We start from the raw sequence: 21,213 nt of genomic DNA, 5'->3' as shown, positions 1-21,213 counted from the left end.
ATTTGTACCTGATAGGAACACAGAAGAAATCAGAGTCACTGTCTGGGTTTCCTTAGAGGAGCAGTGTCAAGTAGAGGGTGAGAATCTGGGGATCTCAGTGAACCCACATTGCTGCAGGTGTGTTTGATCTGAAATCCCAGTACAATTCCTCAGACTATTTTTTCCTGATTTTTTTTTTTTTTGAACAGCCTGTTGGCTTCTTTGTGGCTTAAATGCTCGTGGACTGTTTAGATGGATGCTCGGGCTTGACATCAGCCCCCTTGCTTCCTCCCACACTGGCTCTGGTCGCCCCCGACCACATCGGGCCATTTTGTGCAACCTGCAGCATCTGCCGTTGTGCAGACGAGAAACAGAGCCAGTTCCTAACGTGCTTGTGTGTCCCTATCACATTTAGAAAGGAGCCCTCAGGGAGGGAGGCTGCAGCCTGCCTTCTGCAAGGCTCGGGCTGGCCCCTGCAGAAATCGAGGTCGTCCTTCCCGTTAACTTCGGGTTGCGTGAGTTGGCTTTGTTCTGCAAACTCACGACAAACTGTTTCAGCTCTCTCCATTAAAAAATAACAATTGCTAACAGTTGCATTGATGGTTACTGTTTACAAAGGGCTTTCCAAAATGCACAACTTCTGTTAAATCTCACAACCTGATGAAGTGTGTGATATTAACAGCCCCCTCCCCATTTTTTTGGAGGAAACTGAGGCTCAGAGAGGTTAAGGCACTTGCTCAAGAAAGGGCAGTGATGGAGTTGTAGGGGAGAAAGAAACGGTCCTTTACCCTCAAGTTTCTTTCGGCCGGTCTAATAATTAAATAGACATGAAACAGATTAGTGAGAGAAAATGGCCAAATTTAACTACATGCATGTATGTGTATGAGAATCCCGCATTCCTGAGAGGTTCAGGGACAGAAAGGGAAATTGCTGTGCACAAGGCATTCTGAGCTCGGGAGGAGGCAGAGCACCTGGGGGCTTCAGAGGGTCACTGAGGGAGAGCACGTTGTTAGTTCGCCTTGCCAGGTAGGTAGGTAAAAAGTCATTTTTGGTGCTCACTCTTATTGTGGGGCAGGCTCCTAATTTACATTCTTCTAGGTAGTTAAGGAGGTGGGTAGAAGTGTCTCTTGAGCCTGCAAGGTCTCGGTTGCCTTTAGCTCAGAATAAGCCACATCCCACTGAGACGTACCCTGGGGTGGCTTGTTCTGAGCCCCTATGGTTTCCAGATCTGAAAGGACCGACTTTGGGTCTGAACCCTCAAGTCATCAGCCCAGAAAGGCGCCTTTTGCCCTTCCAGGTTTGTGTCCTTTGTGCTACTCGCTGACGTTCAGGCATCAGCCTGCATCTGAGGGGCGGCTTCCACTTTCTTGAAGGCTTCCTCGGGCTCCACAGCAGTCCTGCGGATCAGGCACCGTTACCTTCACTTTGCACTTGAATAACCTGGAGAATGGAGAGGGTTGTGGCCGGCCCAGGGCCACAGCGCCCCGACGGACATTCCCCCCTGACGGACATTCCCTCTCTCTAACCGCAGGAGGAAATGCAGAATAACGTGGAGGTGGTGCACACCTACCGCCAGCACATCATGAACGACATGAACCCCGGCAACCTGCACCTGTTCATCAATGCCTACAACAGGTACCAGCTGCCGCACGGTCACGTGATCGTTGTTTATGTCAGGCTCCTAGTGTCGATCTAGGACAGGGGGTGAGGGACACAGGGGTCGTAGTATTAATAGAAGAGGCAGCCCCAGAGTTTGAGCAATAGATTGTTAGGGGTGCCCTAAGGGTACCCGGGAAGTAAGGTGCCCCCTGGAGTCTGGAGCACTCTGCAAGGAGCTGAGCTGGGATGCACACACGAGTGGGACACAGCCGTGCCCTCAAAGGGTGGTGAGTACGTGCCTGTGCCCGTGGCTGACCACAGGAAAGCAGATGTGAGGAGAGCTGAGAGAGGCAAGGCGCTGGGGGGCGGGAGGGATCCAGGGAGGCTGCTAGGCAGTGGGTGAGTCGTTCTCAGATCTGGAGCATCTTCACACAGCCGCTGGCAAAGGTGCAGCCCTCTTATCCGTAACCAGGTGCCAGTCTGTCTGGAGCTCAGCTCGGGGAGGGGACAGCTCAGGGCTACTGATATCAGCAAGAAGTTCCGGAATCTCTAGGGAACTCACTCAGCCTGCAGAGCCAGCTCTGCCCTGCCCCACAGGGGCACAGAGATGAGCTCGCGGGCCCCGTCTCTCTCTCCTTCCTTGTTAATAACGTGACTCCACGAAGTGCAGTGGTGTCTGTAAGAAAGTCCAGTGTCCATTTCCTCTGATCACATCCTCCCAGCCTGTCAGCGAGGCAGGGAGCAACTATCCCCGGTGAGGAACTGAAGACACAGAGGCTGAGCAGTTCGCTTATTCAGCAAATGTGTGCTGAGAATTGGAGGGGCTCAGGGAACGACAGCCACCTCAAGACCCCACACACTGCTCTGTCCTCATGGAGAGCATAGGAGCCAGCTGGCTCGACCCGAAAACCCTATGACGAGTTAAGGCACAGGGAGGTTTGGCATCCTAGGTCACACAGCTAGGAAGTGGAGGGGCACGATTCGCATCCAGCCTCTCTGGTTCCAGGCTATAGCTGGGAAAAGGCATCTGGCGTTGGGAGCTGCCAGGTGGTGAGAGGCGTGGGGGCCATATATCTGTAGGGAGAGAGATGGCGAGGCTGGGCCCACACGGGGCTTCACGAGACTGCAATGGGAAACCACGGGAGGGTTTGAAACCATCAGATCTGAGTTCTAAAGAGAGTTTGGGTTACTATATAGAGGACTTGGAATTGGGGGTGAGTGAGACTCAGACCAAGGGTGGAGGCTGAGACCATTTTGGGGGGCTGTCCATTGGTCAGGTGGGGGCTCTGACTAGGGAGACAGGAGTTAGGGACCCCTGTGGTGGAGGACGTGATTTGTACTCCTGTGAAAAGAAAAAAATTACATCAGGAACCATGAGGCGGGCTCCATGGGACACATCCCTGAAACCAACCGTATGGACCCCCAAGAGGCTGCGATGTCCCAAAAGCCACGTGACTTCACACAGCCGATGGCAGGACCTCCTGGGTTTGGCTCAGTGGGAGGGGCTTCCTCCGGGGCAGGGTCTGCTGATGTGACGGTGCTTTTGTTGTCCGTAGCCGGCGGGACCTGGAGATCGAGCGGCCAATGCCCGGAGCACACGGAGTCACCGTGCAGTGAGTCACTTTTCTCTCCATCGCTTTCGGCAGGACGGCCGCCATTGCCCTGGGACGTGGCAGTCAGGGAGAACTGGGCGTGTCCTGCCTCGGGAGTGGGCACGACCCAGTGCCACCCGTCTTCTTCCTGTGTGGGTGCTCAGTTCCCAGGGTGGCCCCAGAACCTAGGCTGGAGCCTTAGCTCTCAGAAGAGGAATGCTGGCCTCGCTTTGGACAGAATTTTCTAAGCACCTCCTGTATGTCCAATACTGTGTTAGTTGTGCCTCTCAGAGCCTGGAGATGGATGACACAGGACCCACCTCGCGGTGCTCTATAAAACCGGGAGGAAAAGACCGTCTTGGATACAACCTACTGCATTCCACCAGTAGCGACTGTGTCATTTTATAGTTCCTTGAGCACACCGTATTATTTGACACCTGAGCTTGGCACATGCCATTTCCTTTGCCAGACATGATCTTTTTATCTCTTATGTTGACGGCTGGCAAAATCCTACTCATCCTTCCTTGAGGAGAGGGTGCTTTAAAAATAAAAACATCAGGACATGCAAGTTCTTTGGCTGAAATTCCTACTAAGGTGTTAATGACTACCAACCCATTTTATCCTAAGAACAAAGCAGAGGGTGGAGGGAAGATGAAGTAAAAAGAGCAAAGGGCACTGGGGAAACCAAAATAAATTTTTAAAGAACTGTGACAGGCCCGGACATGTGAGAATCTTCAAATGACCCTTGTGTTAAGTCTCCTTCTCTCCTTGACTCCAGGTGTCCCTCTTTGTTGGTGGTTGGGGACAATTCTCCTGCTGTGGATGCTGTGGTATGTAGAAATCAGCCGCTGGTTTTTGTGCCTAATTCAACAGTCCAAATCTGGGTGACTTTGTGTAAAGTCTCCCTGTCCACTTCCTTCCCCTCCTCTGCCCTCATCGGCAGGTGACACATCTTCTAAATGCCATATCGGCCTTTGGGTAGAGCACCCAGCCACTAGCCTCTTCCCCAGGTGATTGCCAGCCCTGGTTGCTTGGCAGTGGGCTCTCAGTCTCCTCTCCCAGGCCCCCTCACCTGCAGATCTGCCTCCCATTGGCTTATTTCAATGAGGGTGTTTTCCAGTTGGCTTTCTGGCCAAGAGACTCCCCTCCTATTCAGGAGACCTGCCTGGTCATCAAGCAGGACAAGAGGTACCGGGTGGGGATCGGGGCTTAAGCAAGGCTTTCTGGCTCATTTCTCTTAATTCCCACCTATGCCATTGTGGAGGCTAAGCATGGACTACCTTCCCAACATCCCCATGAGTGGGGACATGGGACACTTAGGAGCTGTTAAGCAGAATCCCACAGTGGTGATGTGCCTCATGCAGTAAGCTGCAGAGCAGAGTCTGCAGATGTTCTTTTAGTAAAGACCTGGGGTGTGAATCATGAGTTTCTTATGACCTAACCCACCGGACATAATCATAGGATGCATCAATAGAGGTATATTATTCACATCGAGGGAGATGATAGTTCTACTGTAGGCACTCTGAACACCACAGGTTACGAGTTGGTACTCTGCCTGGTTCTATATGCACTTTTAAGATGCTCATTGACAGATTGAAGAGAGAAACAGCTTGGTGCAGGTGATTCCTTATGAAGAATAGTTGTTGGCACTGGGGATATCAGACCTGTAGAATCACTGGCTGCAAGGCCATTCATTCATCAAATATTTCTAGAGCATCTTCTACATTTTAGGTTTAATAACCCCTTTAAAAAGATAACATCCCCATTTTATTGATGAGAAAACTGAGGCTCAAAGAAGTTAAGTAACTCGTCCAAGATCAATAGCAGGGCTGGGATTTAAAGTGACATCTGTTTAATCCCAAAGCCACGTTCTTCCTTGTAGGCCAGTAGGAACACTGGAGCTTCTGATGGTGGTGGCAGGGAAGGGGGAAGGTTGTGACGTTAGCTCCAGGGAGATTAACAAATCTCTTCTCCCTTTCCTTGTCCAGGTGGAGTGCAACTCGAAACTGGACCCAACAAAGACCACCCTCCTCAAGGTACGGGGAAAATGATGAGTTTGTATTTGTTCTTCCTTAGAAGCTCCTATGTTTTCTGCAAAATTGAGTTGTGCTTGACGGAGACAGAACTGGTGGCCAGAAACCATAGGAAAAATTATTTAATGCGTCTGTACAGAAACATCTATTGGGCACTGGTCAGCAGCCCAAGGTCAGTAGCCCAAGGCTAGAAAGATGAGATGGTCCCTCTCTGGGACCCCCGGAGTTGACGGGCTGTAGTGTGTAGCCCTTGGGATCTGACCTTGGGACTGGGCTGGAGGACTCCCGGCCTCACCCACTCCCGTGACTCCTTACGGTCTGTTTTCCCCAAAGCTATCCCCACCCACTCCTCACCCTGCTGCTGAGTGCTCCTGAGCCTGGGCCCGGCTCATCTCCACTTCCGGTAAACGCTCACACGTGCCCGGAGTGGCTTCAATAAGGGCCAATGGCTTTAGGTTTGATGATTCAGTAGGAACCTGGCAAGTTACCACATCTACCAAGGGTGGCCCATGAGACTAGGAGTCTTGAGTCTAGTGATTTCCTTCTGAGGGAACCTGTAGAGAATGGGCATACAGGGCCTCGCTGAGGGAACACTTCCTGGGCACGCAGACCCTGGCTGGAATCTTGCAAGTTCCTTGAGCTCTGTCCGGCCTGGTTTCTGCCTCTTAAATGGGACAGTCGTCCCTGCCAGGCTTCTGAGAGAACAGAGTGAAATTATCTACAGGGCCTAGCGGAGGCATACGCCCTCCACCTGGGGAGTGGTGACAGGTGGGACTCACCTGGCATCTCAGAAGTTACAAGTCACGGTTGCCAAGCAGACACAGCTCAGTAATTACAGCAGCCTTGCTAGGTGGGGTCAGGTGTTTGCCCACCTGTGATAGGCCCGGTCCCCACTCTGCAGAGCGGGGCAGTGGGCAGGGTGGGCGCCCACAGAGCGAGAGTTGCCTCTGCTGGGGTGTTTGGCACTAACCAGCTTCCCTCTCTTCCAGATGGCAGATTGCGGTGGCCTCCCACAGGTGTCCCAGGTGAGTCCCACCTGTCGCCACTTCCCAGGTGGAGGGCATATGCCTCTGTGACCTCTTACTGCTTTCTCCCTCACTGCCTGCTCATCACCCACCTGGCCGTGACATCTGATGACACTTTGTGGACATGTTACTATTTATAAAAGGGGCTTGCACGTGAGGACTCATTCGATCCCCCAGAAACCCCTGTGGCACAATGGAACAGGGATCTGCAGGGGTGCAGCTTGGCAGTTGTGGACCAGAATCTAGGTGTGCCTGACCCCAGAACCGCAGGCTCTCCGTGTGGTGCTACAGAGGACTTTCTCAGTTTGGAAAGGATCAGTTCTCTGATTAATTTCACGTGGCTCCACCAATTTCGAAGGCTGTCCGATGGAAAAGGGAGAGGGTCTTGGCTGTGAGTCCCCGTTGAGTGGATGACGGCTCTGCGGTCCATCTGGGTGCAGAATAAAATCTGAGCAGCTGGAGCTGTCCCAGCTGAACAGTCTTCTGTGTAGGGCAGTGAAGTTTTCCACTGGGCATCTGAAGAAGAGGCCAAGTGGCCTTGGGACCACCTGCACAGCAGGTGTCTGCACCAGGCAGATACTGGGTCTTTGCTCATTGCCGTGGGGCCTGTCTCTCTGCAGCATTTTACTCTGCACGGATGCATAGGCGCGGAGGCCTTCGGTGGCTCTCTTAGCCCATCTGGCCTGTTCCCACAGCGTCTCCCTCTAGCAAAGATATTTTCGAGAGTTTTATCTGCTTGGGTGTTTTGCCCATTTGTACCTGGGAGTAGCCAGAGAAGAAAGGGATGTCCCAGTCGCCCGAGGGAACAGATGGGCTCCCGGTTGAGCCCAGCTTAGATGTGAGCATGAGGTCATACTGCACATTAGTGATGGAGCCGTGTCCCCATCCGGCCTGCTCCTGAGACACCTGCCGAGACAGTGGACTCCAGGGCCTTCGTGAGTTTGGCTGGGGAGAAGAGGTGCCAATTTTCCTTCTATCTCTCTTCCTTCCCTCTCTTCTTTTCTTCCTTTCTCTGCTTGAAATGAGAACAGGTCTAGCCCTGGGCGCAATTAAAACCTGGTTTCAATGCCGTGGCGGGAGCTGAACTAGCCCAGGCTTCCAGGAGAGGACCCCGGGCGGACCGAGCACCATGTAAAGCCTCCTCCTCCTGCCCTCGCGAGTTGGGTGTATGGTTACAAAGGACGTTCCCGCCCTTCGTTCCATTTGATCCTTGCAACTGTCCCTAGAGATAGGAAGAGCAAGCATTTTACCACAATGGCACGGAAGAGGAAGGTGAGGCTAAAAGATGGGACGCTGCCCCTGGTCTCCCAGGGGGCGCCGCATTTGGGGCCAGGTCCTCCCATTCTCAAGCTGGTGCCCCTCCGCCATATTGCACACGGGCCGCCCTGGCTCTCTGCAGCCCCAACCTGCAGCTCTCGTCACTTTTTTGCATTGTCACACAAACCCCAGAGGGCCATTTGATCGCAGCCTCTCCCTCGAATGTCATTTGGCTCTCCGTAGGATAGTAGCAGGAGTTGGTGGAGGTGGGTGGGGTCGCTGCTTCTGCTGCTGGCTTCTCACTGGAGAAGCGAGGTAGGAGGAAGAAAACAGGCACAGGGCATCGCGTTCGAGGGCCGGAGCCGATCAGACCGGATGTGGCCTCTGCTTGAGCATATTCACCTCCTAGTTCAGGTTAGAGCAAATGTTTGAGAGCGATCGAAGAAGTGGGTATGTTCTCAGCATCCTCGACTCGTTTCACTTAAATAGCCCAGTTAATTGATTAATTGGTTTGTCTTGTCATCTATCTGTTCATCTATTCGTCTGTCTTTTCCATTTTGTCTTTCCTTCCATCCATCAATCCTCTGCTTGAGCATATTCACCTCCTAGTTCAGGTTAGAGCAAATGTTTGAGAGCGATCGAAGAAGTGGGTATGTTCTCAGCATCCTCGACTCGTTTCACTTAAATAGCCCAGTTAATTGATTAATTTGTTTGTCTTGCCATCTATCTGTTCATCTATTCGTCTGTCCTTTCCATTTTGTCTTTCTTTCCATCCATCGATCCATCCATCGATCCATCCATCCATCCACCTATCCATCCATCCATCCTGATATGGAAGTTAAGGGTGAACTGCCTTGAGATCATGGGTTTTGGAAAGCCCTGGGTTAGTCTGCAGGACCCAGCACTGGTTAATTATAGAACTTTGGATGGATTATTTACCTCTCTAAGGCTGTTTAGCTATGAAATTTATGTAAAAGTGGCACTAACCTCTTAAGGCTGTTGTCAGGAGAAAATGAGATAATGTTACAAAGCCCTTAGCACAGTGAGTGGCACGTGATGTTGAGGCCATTACATTGTAGATACCGTGCTGGACACATCACTTATCTAACGCAGTCTTCTTCGCAGAAACCCTCAGGAGTAGGTGTGGCGCTCTGTCCACATTTTACAGGGGCAGAAACGAGCTCAGACGGGACGTGCAACTTGACCAAGCTCCCCCAGCTCTGAAATAAATTTAAACTTCTTTTCCCTAGCCAAAGCTAATTTCGGTTCTTATAATTACCCCGTAACCTTTCCTTTACTCTCGTGTATTGTCCTGTCAACACATGGTGGCCTTCTCTCTTGGGCGAGCTCTTTGACGGAAGTGGCCACACACACAGCTCCACGTGGCCCCCTCTGGCAACTGACTGCACCGTCTCTCCTTTTCTCTTACAGCCGGCCAAGCTTGCCGAGGCCTTCAAGTACTTCGTGCAGGGCATGGGATACAGTAAGTACGGCGTTTCCCACAGGCGGCGGGCCGAGGGACGGGTGTGGGAGCGGGAATATGACACTCTCGGCCAGGGTTGGATGAGTGTTCTGGATTCACACCAGGACGTGATTTTAGACTTAGGTTGATGACCGTCCCTTTAAACTCCAAGAAGACGACAGACGGTGAAACCATGAAAAATCTTTTTCATTTTGCTTGCACGCTTTCCTGAGAGAATTCCAGTGGTAGTGATGATGCTGATGATGCTGCTGATGCTGCTGATGGTGGTGATGATAATTATGATGATGAAGATGGGGATGATGAAAGATAATCAATCGTTTATTTTTTTTCTAGTGTAACCATCACAATAATCCTGTGAGACACCCTCATCCTCATTTTACGAATGGTGGAACCGAGGCTTTGAGAGGTTAAGCAGGGAGCACAGTGAGATCTGTGAAAGTTCTTTGAAAACCAAAAATCTCAGTCTCTGGCTGATACAGTTGCTCATAGTCAAGACAGAGCGTGTCTTCATTAGATCGTTAGATCTGAGAGTTGAAGGATAAAAAGCAGCGTGGTTTAAGGACTCGCTGCTTCCTGCATGATGGTGATAGTTTACCCAGACACAGCCCTTTTTCAGAAATGCATGACCCATGACCCAGACGGACAATCCCAAATTTAAGTGCTCTGTTGAGCTGTGGCCGCCGCTGGTACGTGCCGGTGTGTCCGCCGAGGTCGGAGCCCTGATGTGGTTCTTTGGCTCTCTCTGCCTTCTGCCTGGACTTATAATTTATGTGCCCATCTGAACTAGGAAGACTTTGTATTTCTAGTCCCTTTCGCTTTTTTCTCTCGAGATTTTAAACTGTTCGCTTGTTTAAAATCAGAACGGTATGTTTGGTAAACTGACCACAGGCTTAAAAGTGGCCTCAGCCACGTTCAGTTTCCAGTGAGGCTGAGAGCGGACGAGCCTGATTTATGTGCTTTGGGCAGGATCCATCTCCTAAGGTGACCTCTTTGAACAGAAAACATCTGCCTGTGCGTCTCCTGCCTTTCGAGCTGCTTTCGCTGTGGGAAAGTGCAAGAAAAGGCAGTAACGAGATAGCCGCCGACGGGCTGCGTTGACCTTACGGGGTGTGAATCGCAACTCATTGCTCTTGGCCTTCCCTGGGTCTGGCTTTCTGCTTTGCAAGTGTATTATGGGGAGAAAGCAAGCAAAAGGCAGGCCTTGTTTATCCCCTCCCATCAGCCAAGGCGTCCTACAGATGATGAGGGAAGACAGGAAGAAAAGCTAGAGCCCCAGAGGCAGTGACTGAAGAGAAAGTACTCATTTATTGAGCGCCTGCTCCAGATGGCAGGCCAGTAGCGAGTCGCCCTTTGCACCTGTGACACTGTCCTACAGTCGAGAAGGGAGTTCTGGACAGCAGAGGTTAACTCTCTGTGTGGGAGTCTGCCACAGAAAGCCAACGCATGTGCCCATCGAGCGAATGCTCTCGGCTGCCTCAGTGTATGACCTCCGTTACTCAGTGTGGCTTTTGCAGTAATGCTGCAATTAGCTGGTGCGTTGGTTTCCTGTGGCCGCCGTGACAAATCCCTGCTAACTGGGTAGATTAATGCAATAGAAATTTATCCTCTCACAGTACTACAGTACTAGAGGCCGGAAATGCAAAATCGGGATGTAGACAGGGCTGTGCTCCCTCCGAAGGTTCTAGAAGGTTCCCGCCCTGTCTCTCCCGGCCCCTGGTGTCACTGGCCGTCCTTGGTGTTCCTTGGCTTGTAGCTGCGTCATTGTCATCCTTGCCTCTGCCTCCACAGTCCTGTGTGTCTGTGTCTGTCTCCTATTGTAATGACGCCGGCCGTTGCATTAGAGCTCACCTTAACCTACTGTGGCCTCGCCTTACCTTAAAATAGCTATAAAGACCTTTCCAAATAAGGCTACATTTTGAGGTTCCAGTTCGCATAAATTTTGGGGGGACACTATTCAACACAATACAGCTTGGGGGACCATCTTGTCTTCTTTCTACTTTGTCAGCCACCTGCCGTGTGCAAGGGTGTTTTAAGCCCCAAAGAACGGACAGTGCCCTTGATAATTCCTGGTAGCTCATGGGCTTCTTGGGGAAGAGACCACACTGACAGCTCTGCCGCAAACTCGCTGTGCGGCCTCGGTTTCCCCACCTGCAGGGAGTGGTCCAGCTCACCTTCAGCGTCTTCCGTATCCCAGTGCTGGTTGACAGTACAGGGTGGTGGGCGTACACATGGGCACTGATACTTTGGAGTCAATATCAGAATTGCCATTTTACAGAGGGCTCAGAAAGGGACATTCCCCAAGTCACACAGCTGGTAAACAAGTGGCAGAACTGGGATTCAGACCCAGCTCTGGGTTCCAGCCACTGTGTGATTGCAGGAAGTCTTTACCGGGTCTGGACCTCGCTTTCCACCTCCGTGAGTGGCTACAGGGGTTGGGTTGCTGTGAGGATGGATGGGACTCAAAGATGCTCAGCCAGGTTGGGCACAGAGAAGGCACCATCGCTGGGGTGCAGGTGCCTCTAGCATTCCCGCATCCCTTAACCGGTTCTCGCCTCTCTCCCCAGTGCCCTCCGCCAGCATGACCCGCCTGATGCGTTCCCGCACGGCCTCGGGCTCCAGTGTCACGTCCCTGGAGGGTGCCCGCAGCCGCTCCCACACCAGCGAGGGCACCCGTAGCCGCTCCCACACCAGCGAGGGCGCCCGCAGCCGCTCCCACACCAGCGAGGGTGCCCGCCTGGACATCACCCCCAATTCTGGTGCCACTGGGAACAACACCGGGCCCAAGTCCATGGAGGTGTCCTGCTAGGCGGCCCGTGTGGACATCTGCCCCCTGGACTCTGGGATCGCTGTAGCTGCCCCCTCCTCCAGCCCCTTCCCGTTCCCCGCCTGCCACACCGCACGTAACTTGGTATTAATCCAAAGCTTATTTTGTAAGAGTGAGCTCGGGTGGTGACAAAGTTAGATGGGGTCTGTCGAGGGCGCCCTTTCGGAGGGCAGGGCGGGTGGACCAAAGGAAAAGAAGCATCTCAGTGTCCTGTTTTCATTACGAGTGGCCTAATGGCCAGTGTCTTACCCTCTCCCAGAGATGCCAAACTGCCAAAAACAAGAAACACACTAGCAAACACTTCATAAATCCGAACCTCTGCTGACCGGGGCATCCTGGTTCTAAGGGGCTTTTTGTCGGAAGCCCCGCCCACCTGCTTCCAGTTTCCTCTCCACCTGAAGAAAAACAGACCCACTTCCTGGAAAGAAAACTTTTCTGATTCGGAAAGGAGGAGAGCAATGAATCGTGGGTTCCTCTTTTTCCTAGGCCAAATAGGGAGCGGGAAAAAATGGTAGAATTTACGTGGAGGCTAGAAGAGTTTGGAAAAGCAGATCTACGTAGTTAACTTGAAATTGATTTTTAAAGTTTTTGCATATATACACTTTTAAATGCCGAAGCATACAAGCCTGCCTTTCTGGCATTTCTTTAATAGACACGAAAGTGGCAAGAAAATCTCTGGCTTTGCAAAGAAACGGTCTCGACAAACGTTTGTTACCATGGATTTAAGGCTTTGGCTATGCTATCTGCCTCTTCCTTCTCACCCCAAATACATGAGCGGGTGCTTATTTCATTCATGGGAAGATCATTTAGAGTTCAGTTGCTTTCCTTGACGTGGAGGGGACATTCCGCACAGCTGTCCCTGGCTGTGGTGCATCTCCACGCAGTGGGGGCAGGGGTGTCGGGGTGGGGGAGGGGTTTGGGTACTAGACGTAGGAGGTTCCTTGTGGTTGTTGTGATGGGATCTAGTGCAGTCGTGGTTTCAATTGACTCCGTCCTGGTTCCCAGGAATCTTGCGTGATTGATTTAATCCAGCTTGCAATCTTTGATAACTGAGGTTGAATCTGAGCTTGACATTCCTGGATCTTCAGATAGAACTGTTCGCTCTTGTATGCGGTGGGGATTCGGGCGGGCAGTGGTGGCTGAGAAGACGTAAGATTCTGGAATGTATATCCCATGCTGTGTCTTTCCCTCTCCCACCTTCCCCTCTTCCCTGCCCCTCTTAACTTCCTCTGTCTGAATGGGGTGGCACCACTGACATTTAGGGCAACGTCAGCGTAGCTGTAAAGTTCCTGTACTACTGCCTTTTGAATTTTCGTTTTGGCTAACCATGGATCTTCTTAGAGGAAGTTTGATCAGAGTGAATGGAACATTGCGAATCAGCTGCGGGGACCTCGTGGTAGAAGGAAATAGTCAAGCCTTCTAGGTAGCTCGAGGGGGTAATGACTCAGTTGACCTGCCACCTACACCTGAGAGGCTTCCCCTGACCTTGCGCAGAAAGGTCAGGGGTCAGGGCAGGAGTAGCTGAATGGAGACAGGAAACTGTTGTGTACAAGTCTTTCCAGAGGAGTTTCTTAATGAGATATTTGTATTTATTTCCAGACCAATAAATTTGTAACTTTGCAGTGGCTTGTGTCTTTCTGCTCTCTCTGAGAGATCGTGTTTGTGGCATCGCAGTAGAGAGACAGGTTGTGTCCTGACCTGGGGCGTCCTGCCACATGCCCTTCACCTTTGCATTAGAGCATCGCTGTCCAGTAAAAATATAATCTGAGCCACAGATGTAACTTCAAACTTCTTAGAAGCCACATTAAGAAACAGAAACGAGTGCAATTAATTTTAGTGATGCATTTCATTTAACCCAACATATTCGAAATATTACTATTTTGACCTAGAATCAATGTCACAATGAAGATATATCACGTTCTTTTCTTCATACTGAGAAAATCTGTGTGTATCTCATGTCACAGTACATCTCAATTCGTACCAGCCCCATTTCAAGTGCCCAATAGCTTGGACACACAGTGACAACAGGATAAAGTTTTTCAACGTATAATCAGAAGGAAACACCTTTTTTTGTGTTTTATTTTTATTACAGAAATGTATGTGGACAGACCATTTCTCCCACACCCAATGGCAACCACTGCAATACTCATTTCTATTGGAAAAAATGTAAACACAATAAGTTCTAGTATAACCTCTTATTTTTATTTAAACTTTTAAGATTAGTTTAAATTTACAAACCAGTTGCAAAGATACTACAGAGATCTCCCATGTGCCGCACACCTGGTTTCTCTTATTAATGTCTTAGGTTCCTATGACACATTGGGCACAACTGAGAAATCGACAATGATACATCGCTATTAGTGAAGCTCCACACTTTCCTGGGATTTCACTAGTTTCTTCCTGTTGTCCTTTTTCTGGTCCAGGATCCCCTCCTTAAGGGGAAGAACCTAATTGGCCCAACTGGACTCACATGTTCACTTGCCGTCCAATCAACTCTGACTGAGTCAGCTCTACTCCCGCCCCTCCCCCACATACATGCAGCAGAGGCTCCCAGTTATTGATGTAGTTGTGGCGGGCGAGTGGCTACATCCTTTGCAAAATTAAATCCATTGACAGCCAAACTCATTGTCACAGGACAGGCCCTCTTTCATCCCTGCTCTGAGACGTGTTTCCTGAAGGCCTCTCCCTCCCTAGGAAGCACTGACCGTGCAGCAGTGGCACCCTGCAGAGCTGGCCGCAGTAGTGTACACAGCATTTATAATGTGCCTCACCTTTACATTGCTTTTCCTCTGTCACTCGCATTTATTTGGTATCCCGGGGGCCTGCACAATACTGCAGCACATAACAAGAGATTTTCGTTAAATAAACACTTCCTCTAAGAATAACAATATTTAGCACATACAATACTTTCTTTTACCCCTTTCTCTTTATATGTGTGACTGAGTTATCCTTGCTTCATAGACGGGAAATCCAAAGCTCAAGAGATTACAAGCCTTGTCCAGCCATTTCCAAAATGGATTATATCCCTCCAGCTTTGAAAACAGTCGACTGAGCTTGTGACGAATGCAAGCACCTATTGCTGTCTTGGGATTGTAGAACATCAGTTAGTTCCTAGTTCTAATACTGCAGATGCCCTGAAGGCTTGAATTGCCTGTGTATTGTCTGTCCCTCCATTAAGTAGTCCCACCAAGACGGGTGACCTGCTTTTATCAAATTTTCAATCTGGTTCTCAATTTTTTTTTTTCTCCTTTCCTGGCAAGCTGGCATCTTCTCACTGCTGTCAAGAACCTTGCTTCTAGCAGCTTCCTCTCCCTTTTTATGGAGCGGACTTTTAAGAAATCCACTTGGTTAGTACTGTGTGAAAGACGAGAACAGCCCGGTTTCGTATGCAGATCTGGAGATATTCTTTTACAGAATATAATATATGAAACCAGCTTTCTCATCTCCTGAGAAGTCATTTTTTCCCTGTCCTATATTTGGAAAGAACCCAGGCTCAGCTAGAACTCGGACCTCTGAGTACATCAGATGCTTTCATATTTTAATTTTATCAATGGGGGCGATGGAGAACACTGACATCTGTGCTATGTGCTTGTTTAACCTTTATCATAAAATGCTCTGACCATTTCATTTTGTTAAAGAACAAAATTCAGCTAAGTAAATTTGAAGATTTAATTGGGTTTAATTAGTGATTCACAAATCGGGCATCATCCCATCTAGCAAGCACAAGGGGCTCCAAGGAGTGGTACAAAATGGGAAGGTTTTAATTGGCAGAAAGCGGGTAGGATGAGAAACTTAAAAGAGTAGATTATTTCAAGCAAGGTCACCTTTCCCTAGGGGAAGCAGCAGATCTTATCAGGCCAACTACATCATTAGGAATGTGACCATAAAATGCTAGACTCATCGGTTTAAAATTCCAGTCCTGGGAGAGGCTGAAACGGCATTTAGGTTGGAGATCGTGTCTTGGTGGGGCTTAGTACAGGTGACTCCATTTGGGGTCTGCTGCTTCTTTTTAACATCCTAAGTCATTTTTCCAAAACGTCAACCACCAGAAATTTCCCCCAAAGTCTACACATTCATTCTAAGGCATCCACAGAACTCTATGATCTGTCTTCCAATTTTGAAAAAAAAAAAAGTTTGCTTCGGAATAGAAATATTCTTGGAAACAATTCATGTAGCAATTATTATTATTTTTTATTGGAATCCATTCTTCCACTGTTCTTTATTGTCATAGCATAATGTGTTTTGAGAAGTAGTGGCTGATGAGGATTTGGCTGGAAGTTATCAAATGTGTCATTCAATTCATTGCAACCATCCGCACGTCTGTTTATAAAGCTGAGCGTGTACTACATAGCCCGCTGATTTGAGAGACACAGTAAAATATGACACCCTTCCGGCCTTGAAGAAGCTGGGCATTGAATCAAATGACAGCATCGAATGAAAACATAAAAATCAAAAAGTTCAAGGATCAAGCGGCACATGATTAAAGGAAAAAAGCATTCGACTGAATATTGGGGACTTCTGCTTTGCATTTGCTATTTCGAAGTAGGAACTAAAGAAGCAAAGTATGAGAGACACACATTGACTCCAAGTCTTACACCAGCCCCGCCGATCACCCCCAGTTCATGAGGCAACGGAGACTCAGCTAATAATAGATGTGTTTGTGAAATGCTCTTCCTGTGCCAAACTCTAGTCTAAAATTTTGCATGCAACGTGCATTTTAATCATTACATCATCACCACCGCAAGGCAGCCACTATTATTTTCTACATCTCACAGCTGAGGAAACTGTGGCTTAGATGAGTCGAGTGAGGACTTCCAGTAAGGAATAAAGTATAGAACGATCCACTTGATTCCCAGAGTCAGAAATGTCTCCCCTGTCTCACGCAGCCTCCCTTACACTTCTTGTCACCCTTGCTTCCTAAGGCAGCTGGCCACAGACACGCTCTCACATCCATCTCTCCATCCATCCAACACCTGCCCTCGAGGTACCCGTGTCTGGGTGGGGATATAGAAAGGCACTGAATAAATGAGCGAGTGAATGAATGAATGCGAACATTTCCATTTTCCATTCATGCGAGGTGTCTTCCAGACTGGACACACTTGCAGTGTTGGTCTTTTCCGAAGGCCAGAATTCCTATTTCTAAGTGTAGTTCTAGACTTTGAGCTATTTGTGTTACCATCTATAAAATAATTGAGACCTAATTTCCACCATTTACACTTTTTATGGAATGTGCTCAGTGCTCCATCCTTGACTCATAATAACTGAATATACCAGAAAACCCACCAAATCCAGTAAGTCACTTTGCTGATGACTTATTGCTTCGAGGAGAAAAGCTATAAACAGGAGTTTGAGCAATGTAAACCCTTCATGTTGAGCAAACACGTTCTTGCTACACAAATGAGGAATGCTGTAGAACATGACAGATGCCCAAGCGCTGTTTCTCCTCTGTCGGGAAATTCCAAGTCCCTTTTTTTTTTAAATGTGTTTTTTAATTTCTTTTAAAAAATCCCTTAAATGTCCCTTAAATAATAAGTCACAGTTTGGGGAAAAAATATATGTGTATATACATACACCTGTATGTATATGCAGAGATACAAAGCTGACCATTCTGACTATTCACGAGCCCCAGCTGTACAGGATTGTCGCTGCAGTTACTTTGGATCAAGATAAGTCCTTACAAAGCAATAACCTAATTCAATATAATAGTCACAGGCCGCATCGCTTCCCCCGCCATCCCTACGTAGACACAGTATAGAGTTGATGAGCATCGTGTCATCTGAGTCTACTGCCTTTGATCACTCTCCAAATTCTCCTCAAAGTTAAAATTGCGGCTGTGGTCAGCAAAGCATCCCTCGTACCTTTTGATTGGGGAGCAGGCTAACTGGGCTCAGGTGTCAGGCTAACCTTGATTTGTGATCTTGGTCTATATAGTTCACTAGCTGGTAAGGTGCTGAGCAGATGACTGAACCTCTATGAACCTCAGCTGTCATATCCCTAAAATGAGGAAATGATAATAATGCCTTATCTTAAATAAGATACGGCAGTGAAGCGGCGAGCACAGGCCTGGCACGCAGCAGGTGTTCAAATGCTTATGATAAAGTTTAGTAAGAATGAATGTTTTGGGGACTACAGGTCTCCCCGCCTCTCCCACCCATAAGCACACCAGAGAAATCCACCCTCGGCACTAATGTGAATTTCTTCCCCAAAGGTTCCCTGATACTTAGCATATTCTCCCTCATCCCAGAAAATGGAGTCATAAGGGACTACGGAGGTGATCTCTCTGATAGATGCGATGCCCCCTGCCACTGTGATGCGCCAATGTGGGTCATTCACGCTCTGCCTGGAGGCCTCCCTCAGGGCAAAGCAGAGTGCAATAAGCCTGGATTTGGGCTTTAGCTTTTTGGGGGCTGACTTCTCAGCCTCTTTGAGTCTCAGGCTTTTCATTCATTAAATGAAGAAGGGAGCCTTACTCAAAATTACTGTGATCATTAATAAGATAATTTAGAATTTAGCTTAGTGCTCTGCACCAAGTAATCACTCAATAAAAGGACTTTTTTTTTTTTTTTAAACTGTGACTGTTATTCTTAACCTTTGATGAAGGCGGTCACTCCACTGCATGGTAGTTCTGATCACTTCCTTACGTTTGGCCCGAATCTCCGTCCTCATGACCTTAATGTGGGGATCTGAGATTTGCCCTTGGGGGCCTGTATAGGGCAGGAGCATTTCTCCAAACAAAAACTAACTGTGGCCTTCTGGCCACCCCTCCCTACCCATTCCCAGGACGGTCCCTAACTCCTTCAACCAGCCTTCTTCTGACCTTAGAAGCTACACGCAGTTTTCCACACTGGGATGTCAGTTCAGTAAGAACCTAGCTCTTGGGTTTCTGCTGAATTTCAAGTGGGGTTAGCTGTCATCTGGTCCTCGTAATTTGTAGATGTCAGGTGACCTCGCTCTCAGAAAATCCAGCCTGATCCACACAGACTTATAGAAGAGATCAATTCATGAGGTAAATTCTCTTCACACAGAACTCATTTTTTAATAAAACTATATATTTCTAAATAAATCTCTTTTGTATGGCACTTAAGGTAAGATTCGGCTGATAAAAATTAGATTGTCACCTATCTTTGGAAGAAAAGAGCCTCGGAATAAAAGTCGGAGCACATACACAATGTATTTTATTCATCAAATCCGTATTGAGCACCACTGTGTGCTTTGCATTGGGCTGGGTGTTCACAAAGTCACAGTCCAAAGGGCACATGCCTGTCCTTTTTTCTGTTTAGGAATCCCTCTGCAAACCAACTGCACATCATTCGACGGGCAGTGTTCGGTCATCAAAACCATCTCTTAAATGCGTGGCGAGTGCTGGTTCTGAGTTGAAGCAGGGGATGGTCTGGATGGGATTCATGAATTTTTGCCTACGCCATGCTTTTTCAGATGCTCAGGCACCTGAATTATCTGGAAGTCAACTGCTCTTCTCCCGTAAAAGGAGCTAGAGAGACAGTAAAACAGTGAAAAAATGGGAGCGACCGTCCTTTATTCCGTCATGTTTTCCTTCTCTGGCACCTTTGGAAGCTCGAGAAGTAGGGAAAATTCCAGGTAACCAAGCCAGCCCAACCTGGATTTGAATCCCGACTCCCCCAGTCACCAGTTGGCTGACTTGGGCTAAATTTCCCTACCTTTCCGAGCTTCGATTTCACATTTGTAAGAAAGAAATAATAATGGGCAGTTTTCAACGTGATGGTGAAGTGTCCATGACCTTGTATATGAGAAGCGTTGAGAGCAATGTCACATAGAAGGTACTAAAATAAGAATTATGACAGTAAATATTTATAGTTCATTAATAAAATAAATACTAGCCTCATTTCCACTAGCGACAACTTTCTCTTCCATTTAGCTTCAATTCTTTTTTTGGCTTTTAATCCTCATTAAATATATTTCTGTTTCTAAACAACCAGAAAACCTCTGAGGTCACGCTCAACCCGGGTTGTTTGGGTCAGCAGACCCAAAGTCTGTGAAATGGGTCGCCGAGGCAGAAAGATACACCGCGTCTGGGCCCAGTGACAGCTGGGATGATGCAGACTGGACCTGCTTCTTTGTTCGACCCACACCCAGCCTGGACCTCTGGTGGGTCTGGCCTGGACTTTGGTTCGGCCTCCATAAGTGCGAAGGAATGTCCCCCAGACACCACTCTCAGGGGTCAGAGAGGCCATCCCAGGGGTTCTGCCAACTCTCACGCACCCCCAAGTAGGGAGAGGATCTGGATTCAAGAAAGATCTTGACCAATCCCCCAGGATCCTGTGGGTCAGCCGCAGTTTCGGTGCTAGAGTCAACTGTCCCTTCTGAAAACGGGCTGACCTTGCTCTGCCCCTGGAGTATTGACTGGGGACTTTTCCTATGAAGAAGAAAATTTATCAAATTGCATTTCGGACAGGAATGAACTCGACATGGACCCGTCAGCAAGGGTGAGTGAAGAGAAACTTAACCCTAGCAATGCCCAGATTAATGCATACAATTGTCCACAAAAAATCAGACCCAAACCACCATCGCCCTCGCTTGGCAATGTTTGGTGACCGTGGGGTACACAGATCTTTGGAATCAGAGACACTTTGGTGTGTTGTAGTCAGAACTATAAGAGTGCCACTCAGCAGGGCCCAGATAACAGACTGTCCCATTGTCCTAGATCCCTTCTATCCTTCTGAATGGACCCAAAGAGTCTTGTGGTTTGGCATCTAAAGAGAAAATCAGTGATACTGAATGTCCAGCTGATTCTGTTTCCCCGGACCTGAGCAAGATCCAGCAGAACTCCCGGTGACTTGCACAGGCGGGATTGGGCTTCAGTGTCGTCCGGAGAGGCTGGAGATTGACACTTTCTTTGTAGTATGTGCAGAATTCTGCCAAGGGTGGGGACTCTTAGTCTGAGCCCGAGCAGCACCATAATGGGCCATGTGGGTGGCCGGAGACAGGAAAGAGGGCCAAGGGTCTGGGTCAGGGTATTTGGAAATGAGCGGGAAGTGGACAACAGAAGACTCAACGGTGAGCCTCAGAGGGCTGGCCGCTTTGCAAGCATTGGGCCAGGCCCATGCCCTGTGTTTTGTCGCCCACCTAATTGGCAATTTCTGAGAAGTCAGGGTAGGAATCCAAGTCAGCAAAGATATCGTTGGGGTTCCTACAGGTCAGGTTGCAGAAGCAAGCATTAATCCATAGGACCTGGCGAGAGAAGCCAGGCCCGTCGGGACACTGGAAGGAGACATTGATGGTCTTGGATTTGTAGGGGACGCAGCACCTGTTGTCCGTGCAGACCCCGCAGTACTTGGGCCGATACGAGCGTGTGCTGACGCAGCCAGCGAGGGTGAAGTTCATGGGCGCCTCTGGCTGGTATACGGCCAAACACGTCTTCCCTTCCTGCAGGAAAAGAGGTGTC

The 21,213-nt window shown here is 48.9% G+C and overlaps 1 protein-coding gene across 1 annotated transcript in view; it reads left to right on the top strand.

Moving 5' to 3' along the window:
• NDRG1 (N-myc downstream regulated 1) overlaps window positions 1–13,417 on the top strand; it is a 45,721-nt gene extending 32,304 nt beyond the window's left edge. The window contains exons 10-16 of the mRNA XM_006912931.3: window positions 1,511–1,614; window positions 3,135–3,191; window positions 3,949–4,000; window positions 5,159–5,206; window positions 6,193–6,228; window positions 8,917–8,968; window positions 11,533–13,417. Of these exons, the coding sequence (XP_006912993.1) occupies window positions 1,511–1,614; window positions 3,135–3,191; window positions 3,949–4,000; window positions 5,159–5,206; window positions 6,193–6,228; window positions 8,917–8,968; window positions 11,533–11,774 (591 nt within the window). The 3' untranslated portion in view covers window positions 11,775–13,417. The remainder of the gene's footprint in view (window positions 1–1,510; window positions 1,615–3,134; window positions 3,192–3,948; window positions 4,001–5,158; window positions 5,207–6,192; window positions 6,229–8,916; window positions 8,969–11,532) is intronic.
• Window positions 13,418–21,213: the final 7,796 nt, after the last annotated feature.

Source organism: Pteropus alecto, unplaced genomic scaffold, assembly GCF_000325575.1.
Source record: "Pteropus alecto unplaced genomic scaffold, ASM32557v1 scaffold105, whole genome shotgun sequence".
NCBI classification, from domain to species: Eukaryota; Metazoa; Chordata; class Mammalia; order Chiroptera; family Pteropodidae; genus Pteropus; species Pteropus alecto.
The sequence above is the reverse complement of the archived record's forward strand: the minus strand, read 5'-3'. Positions and strand labels throughout refer to the sequence as shown.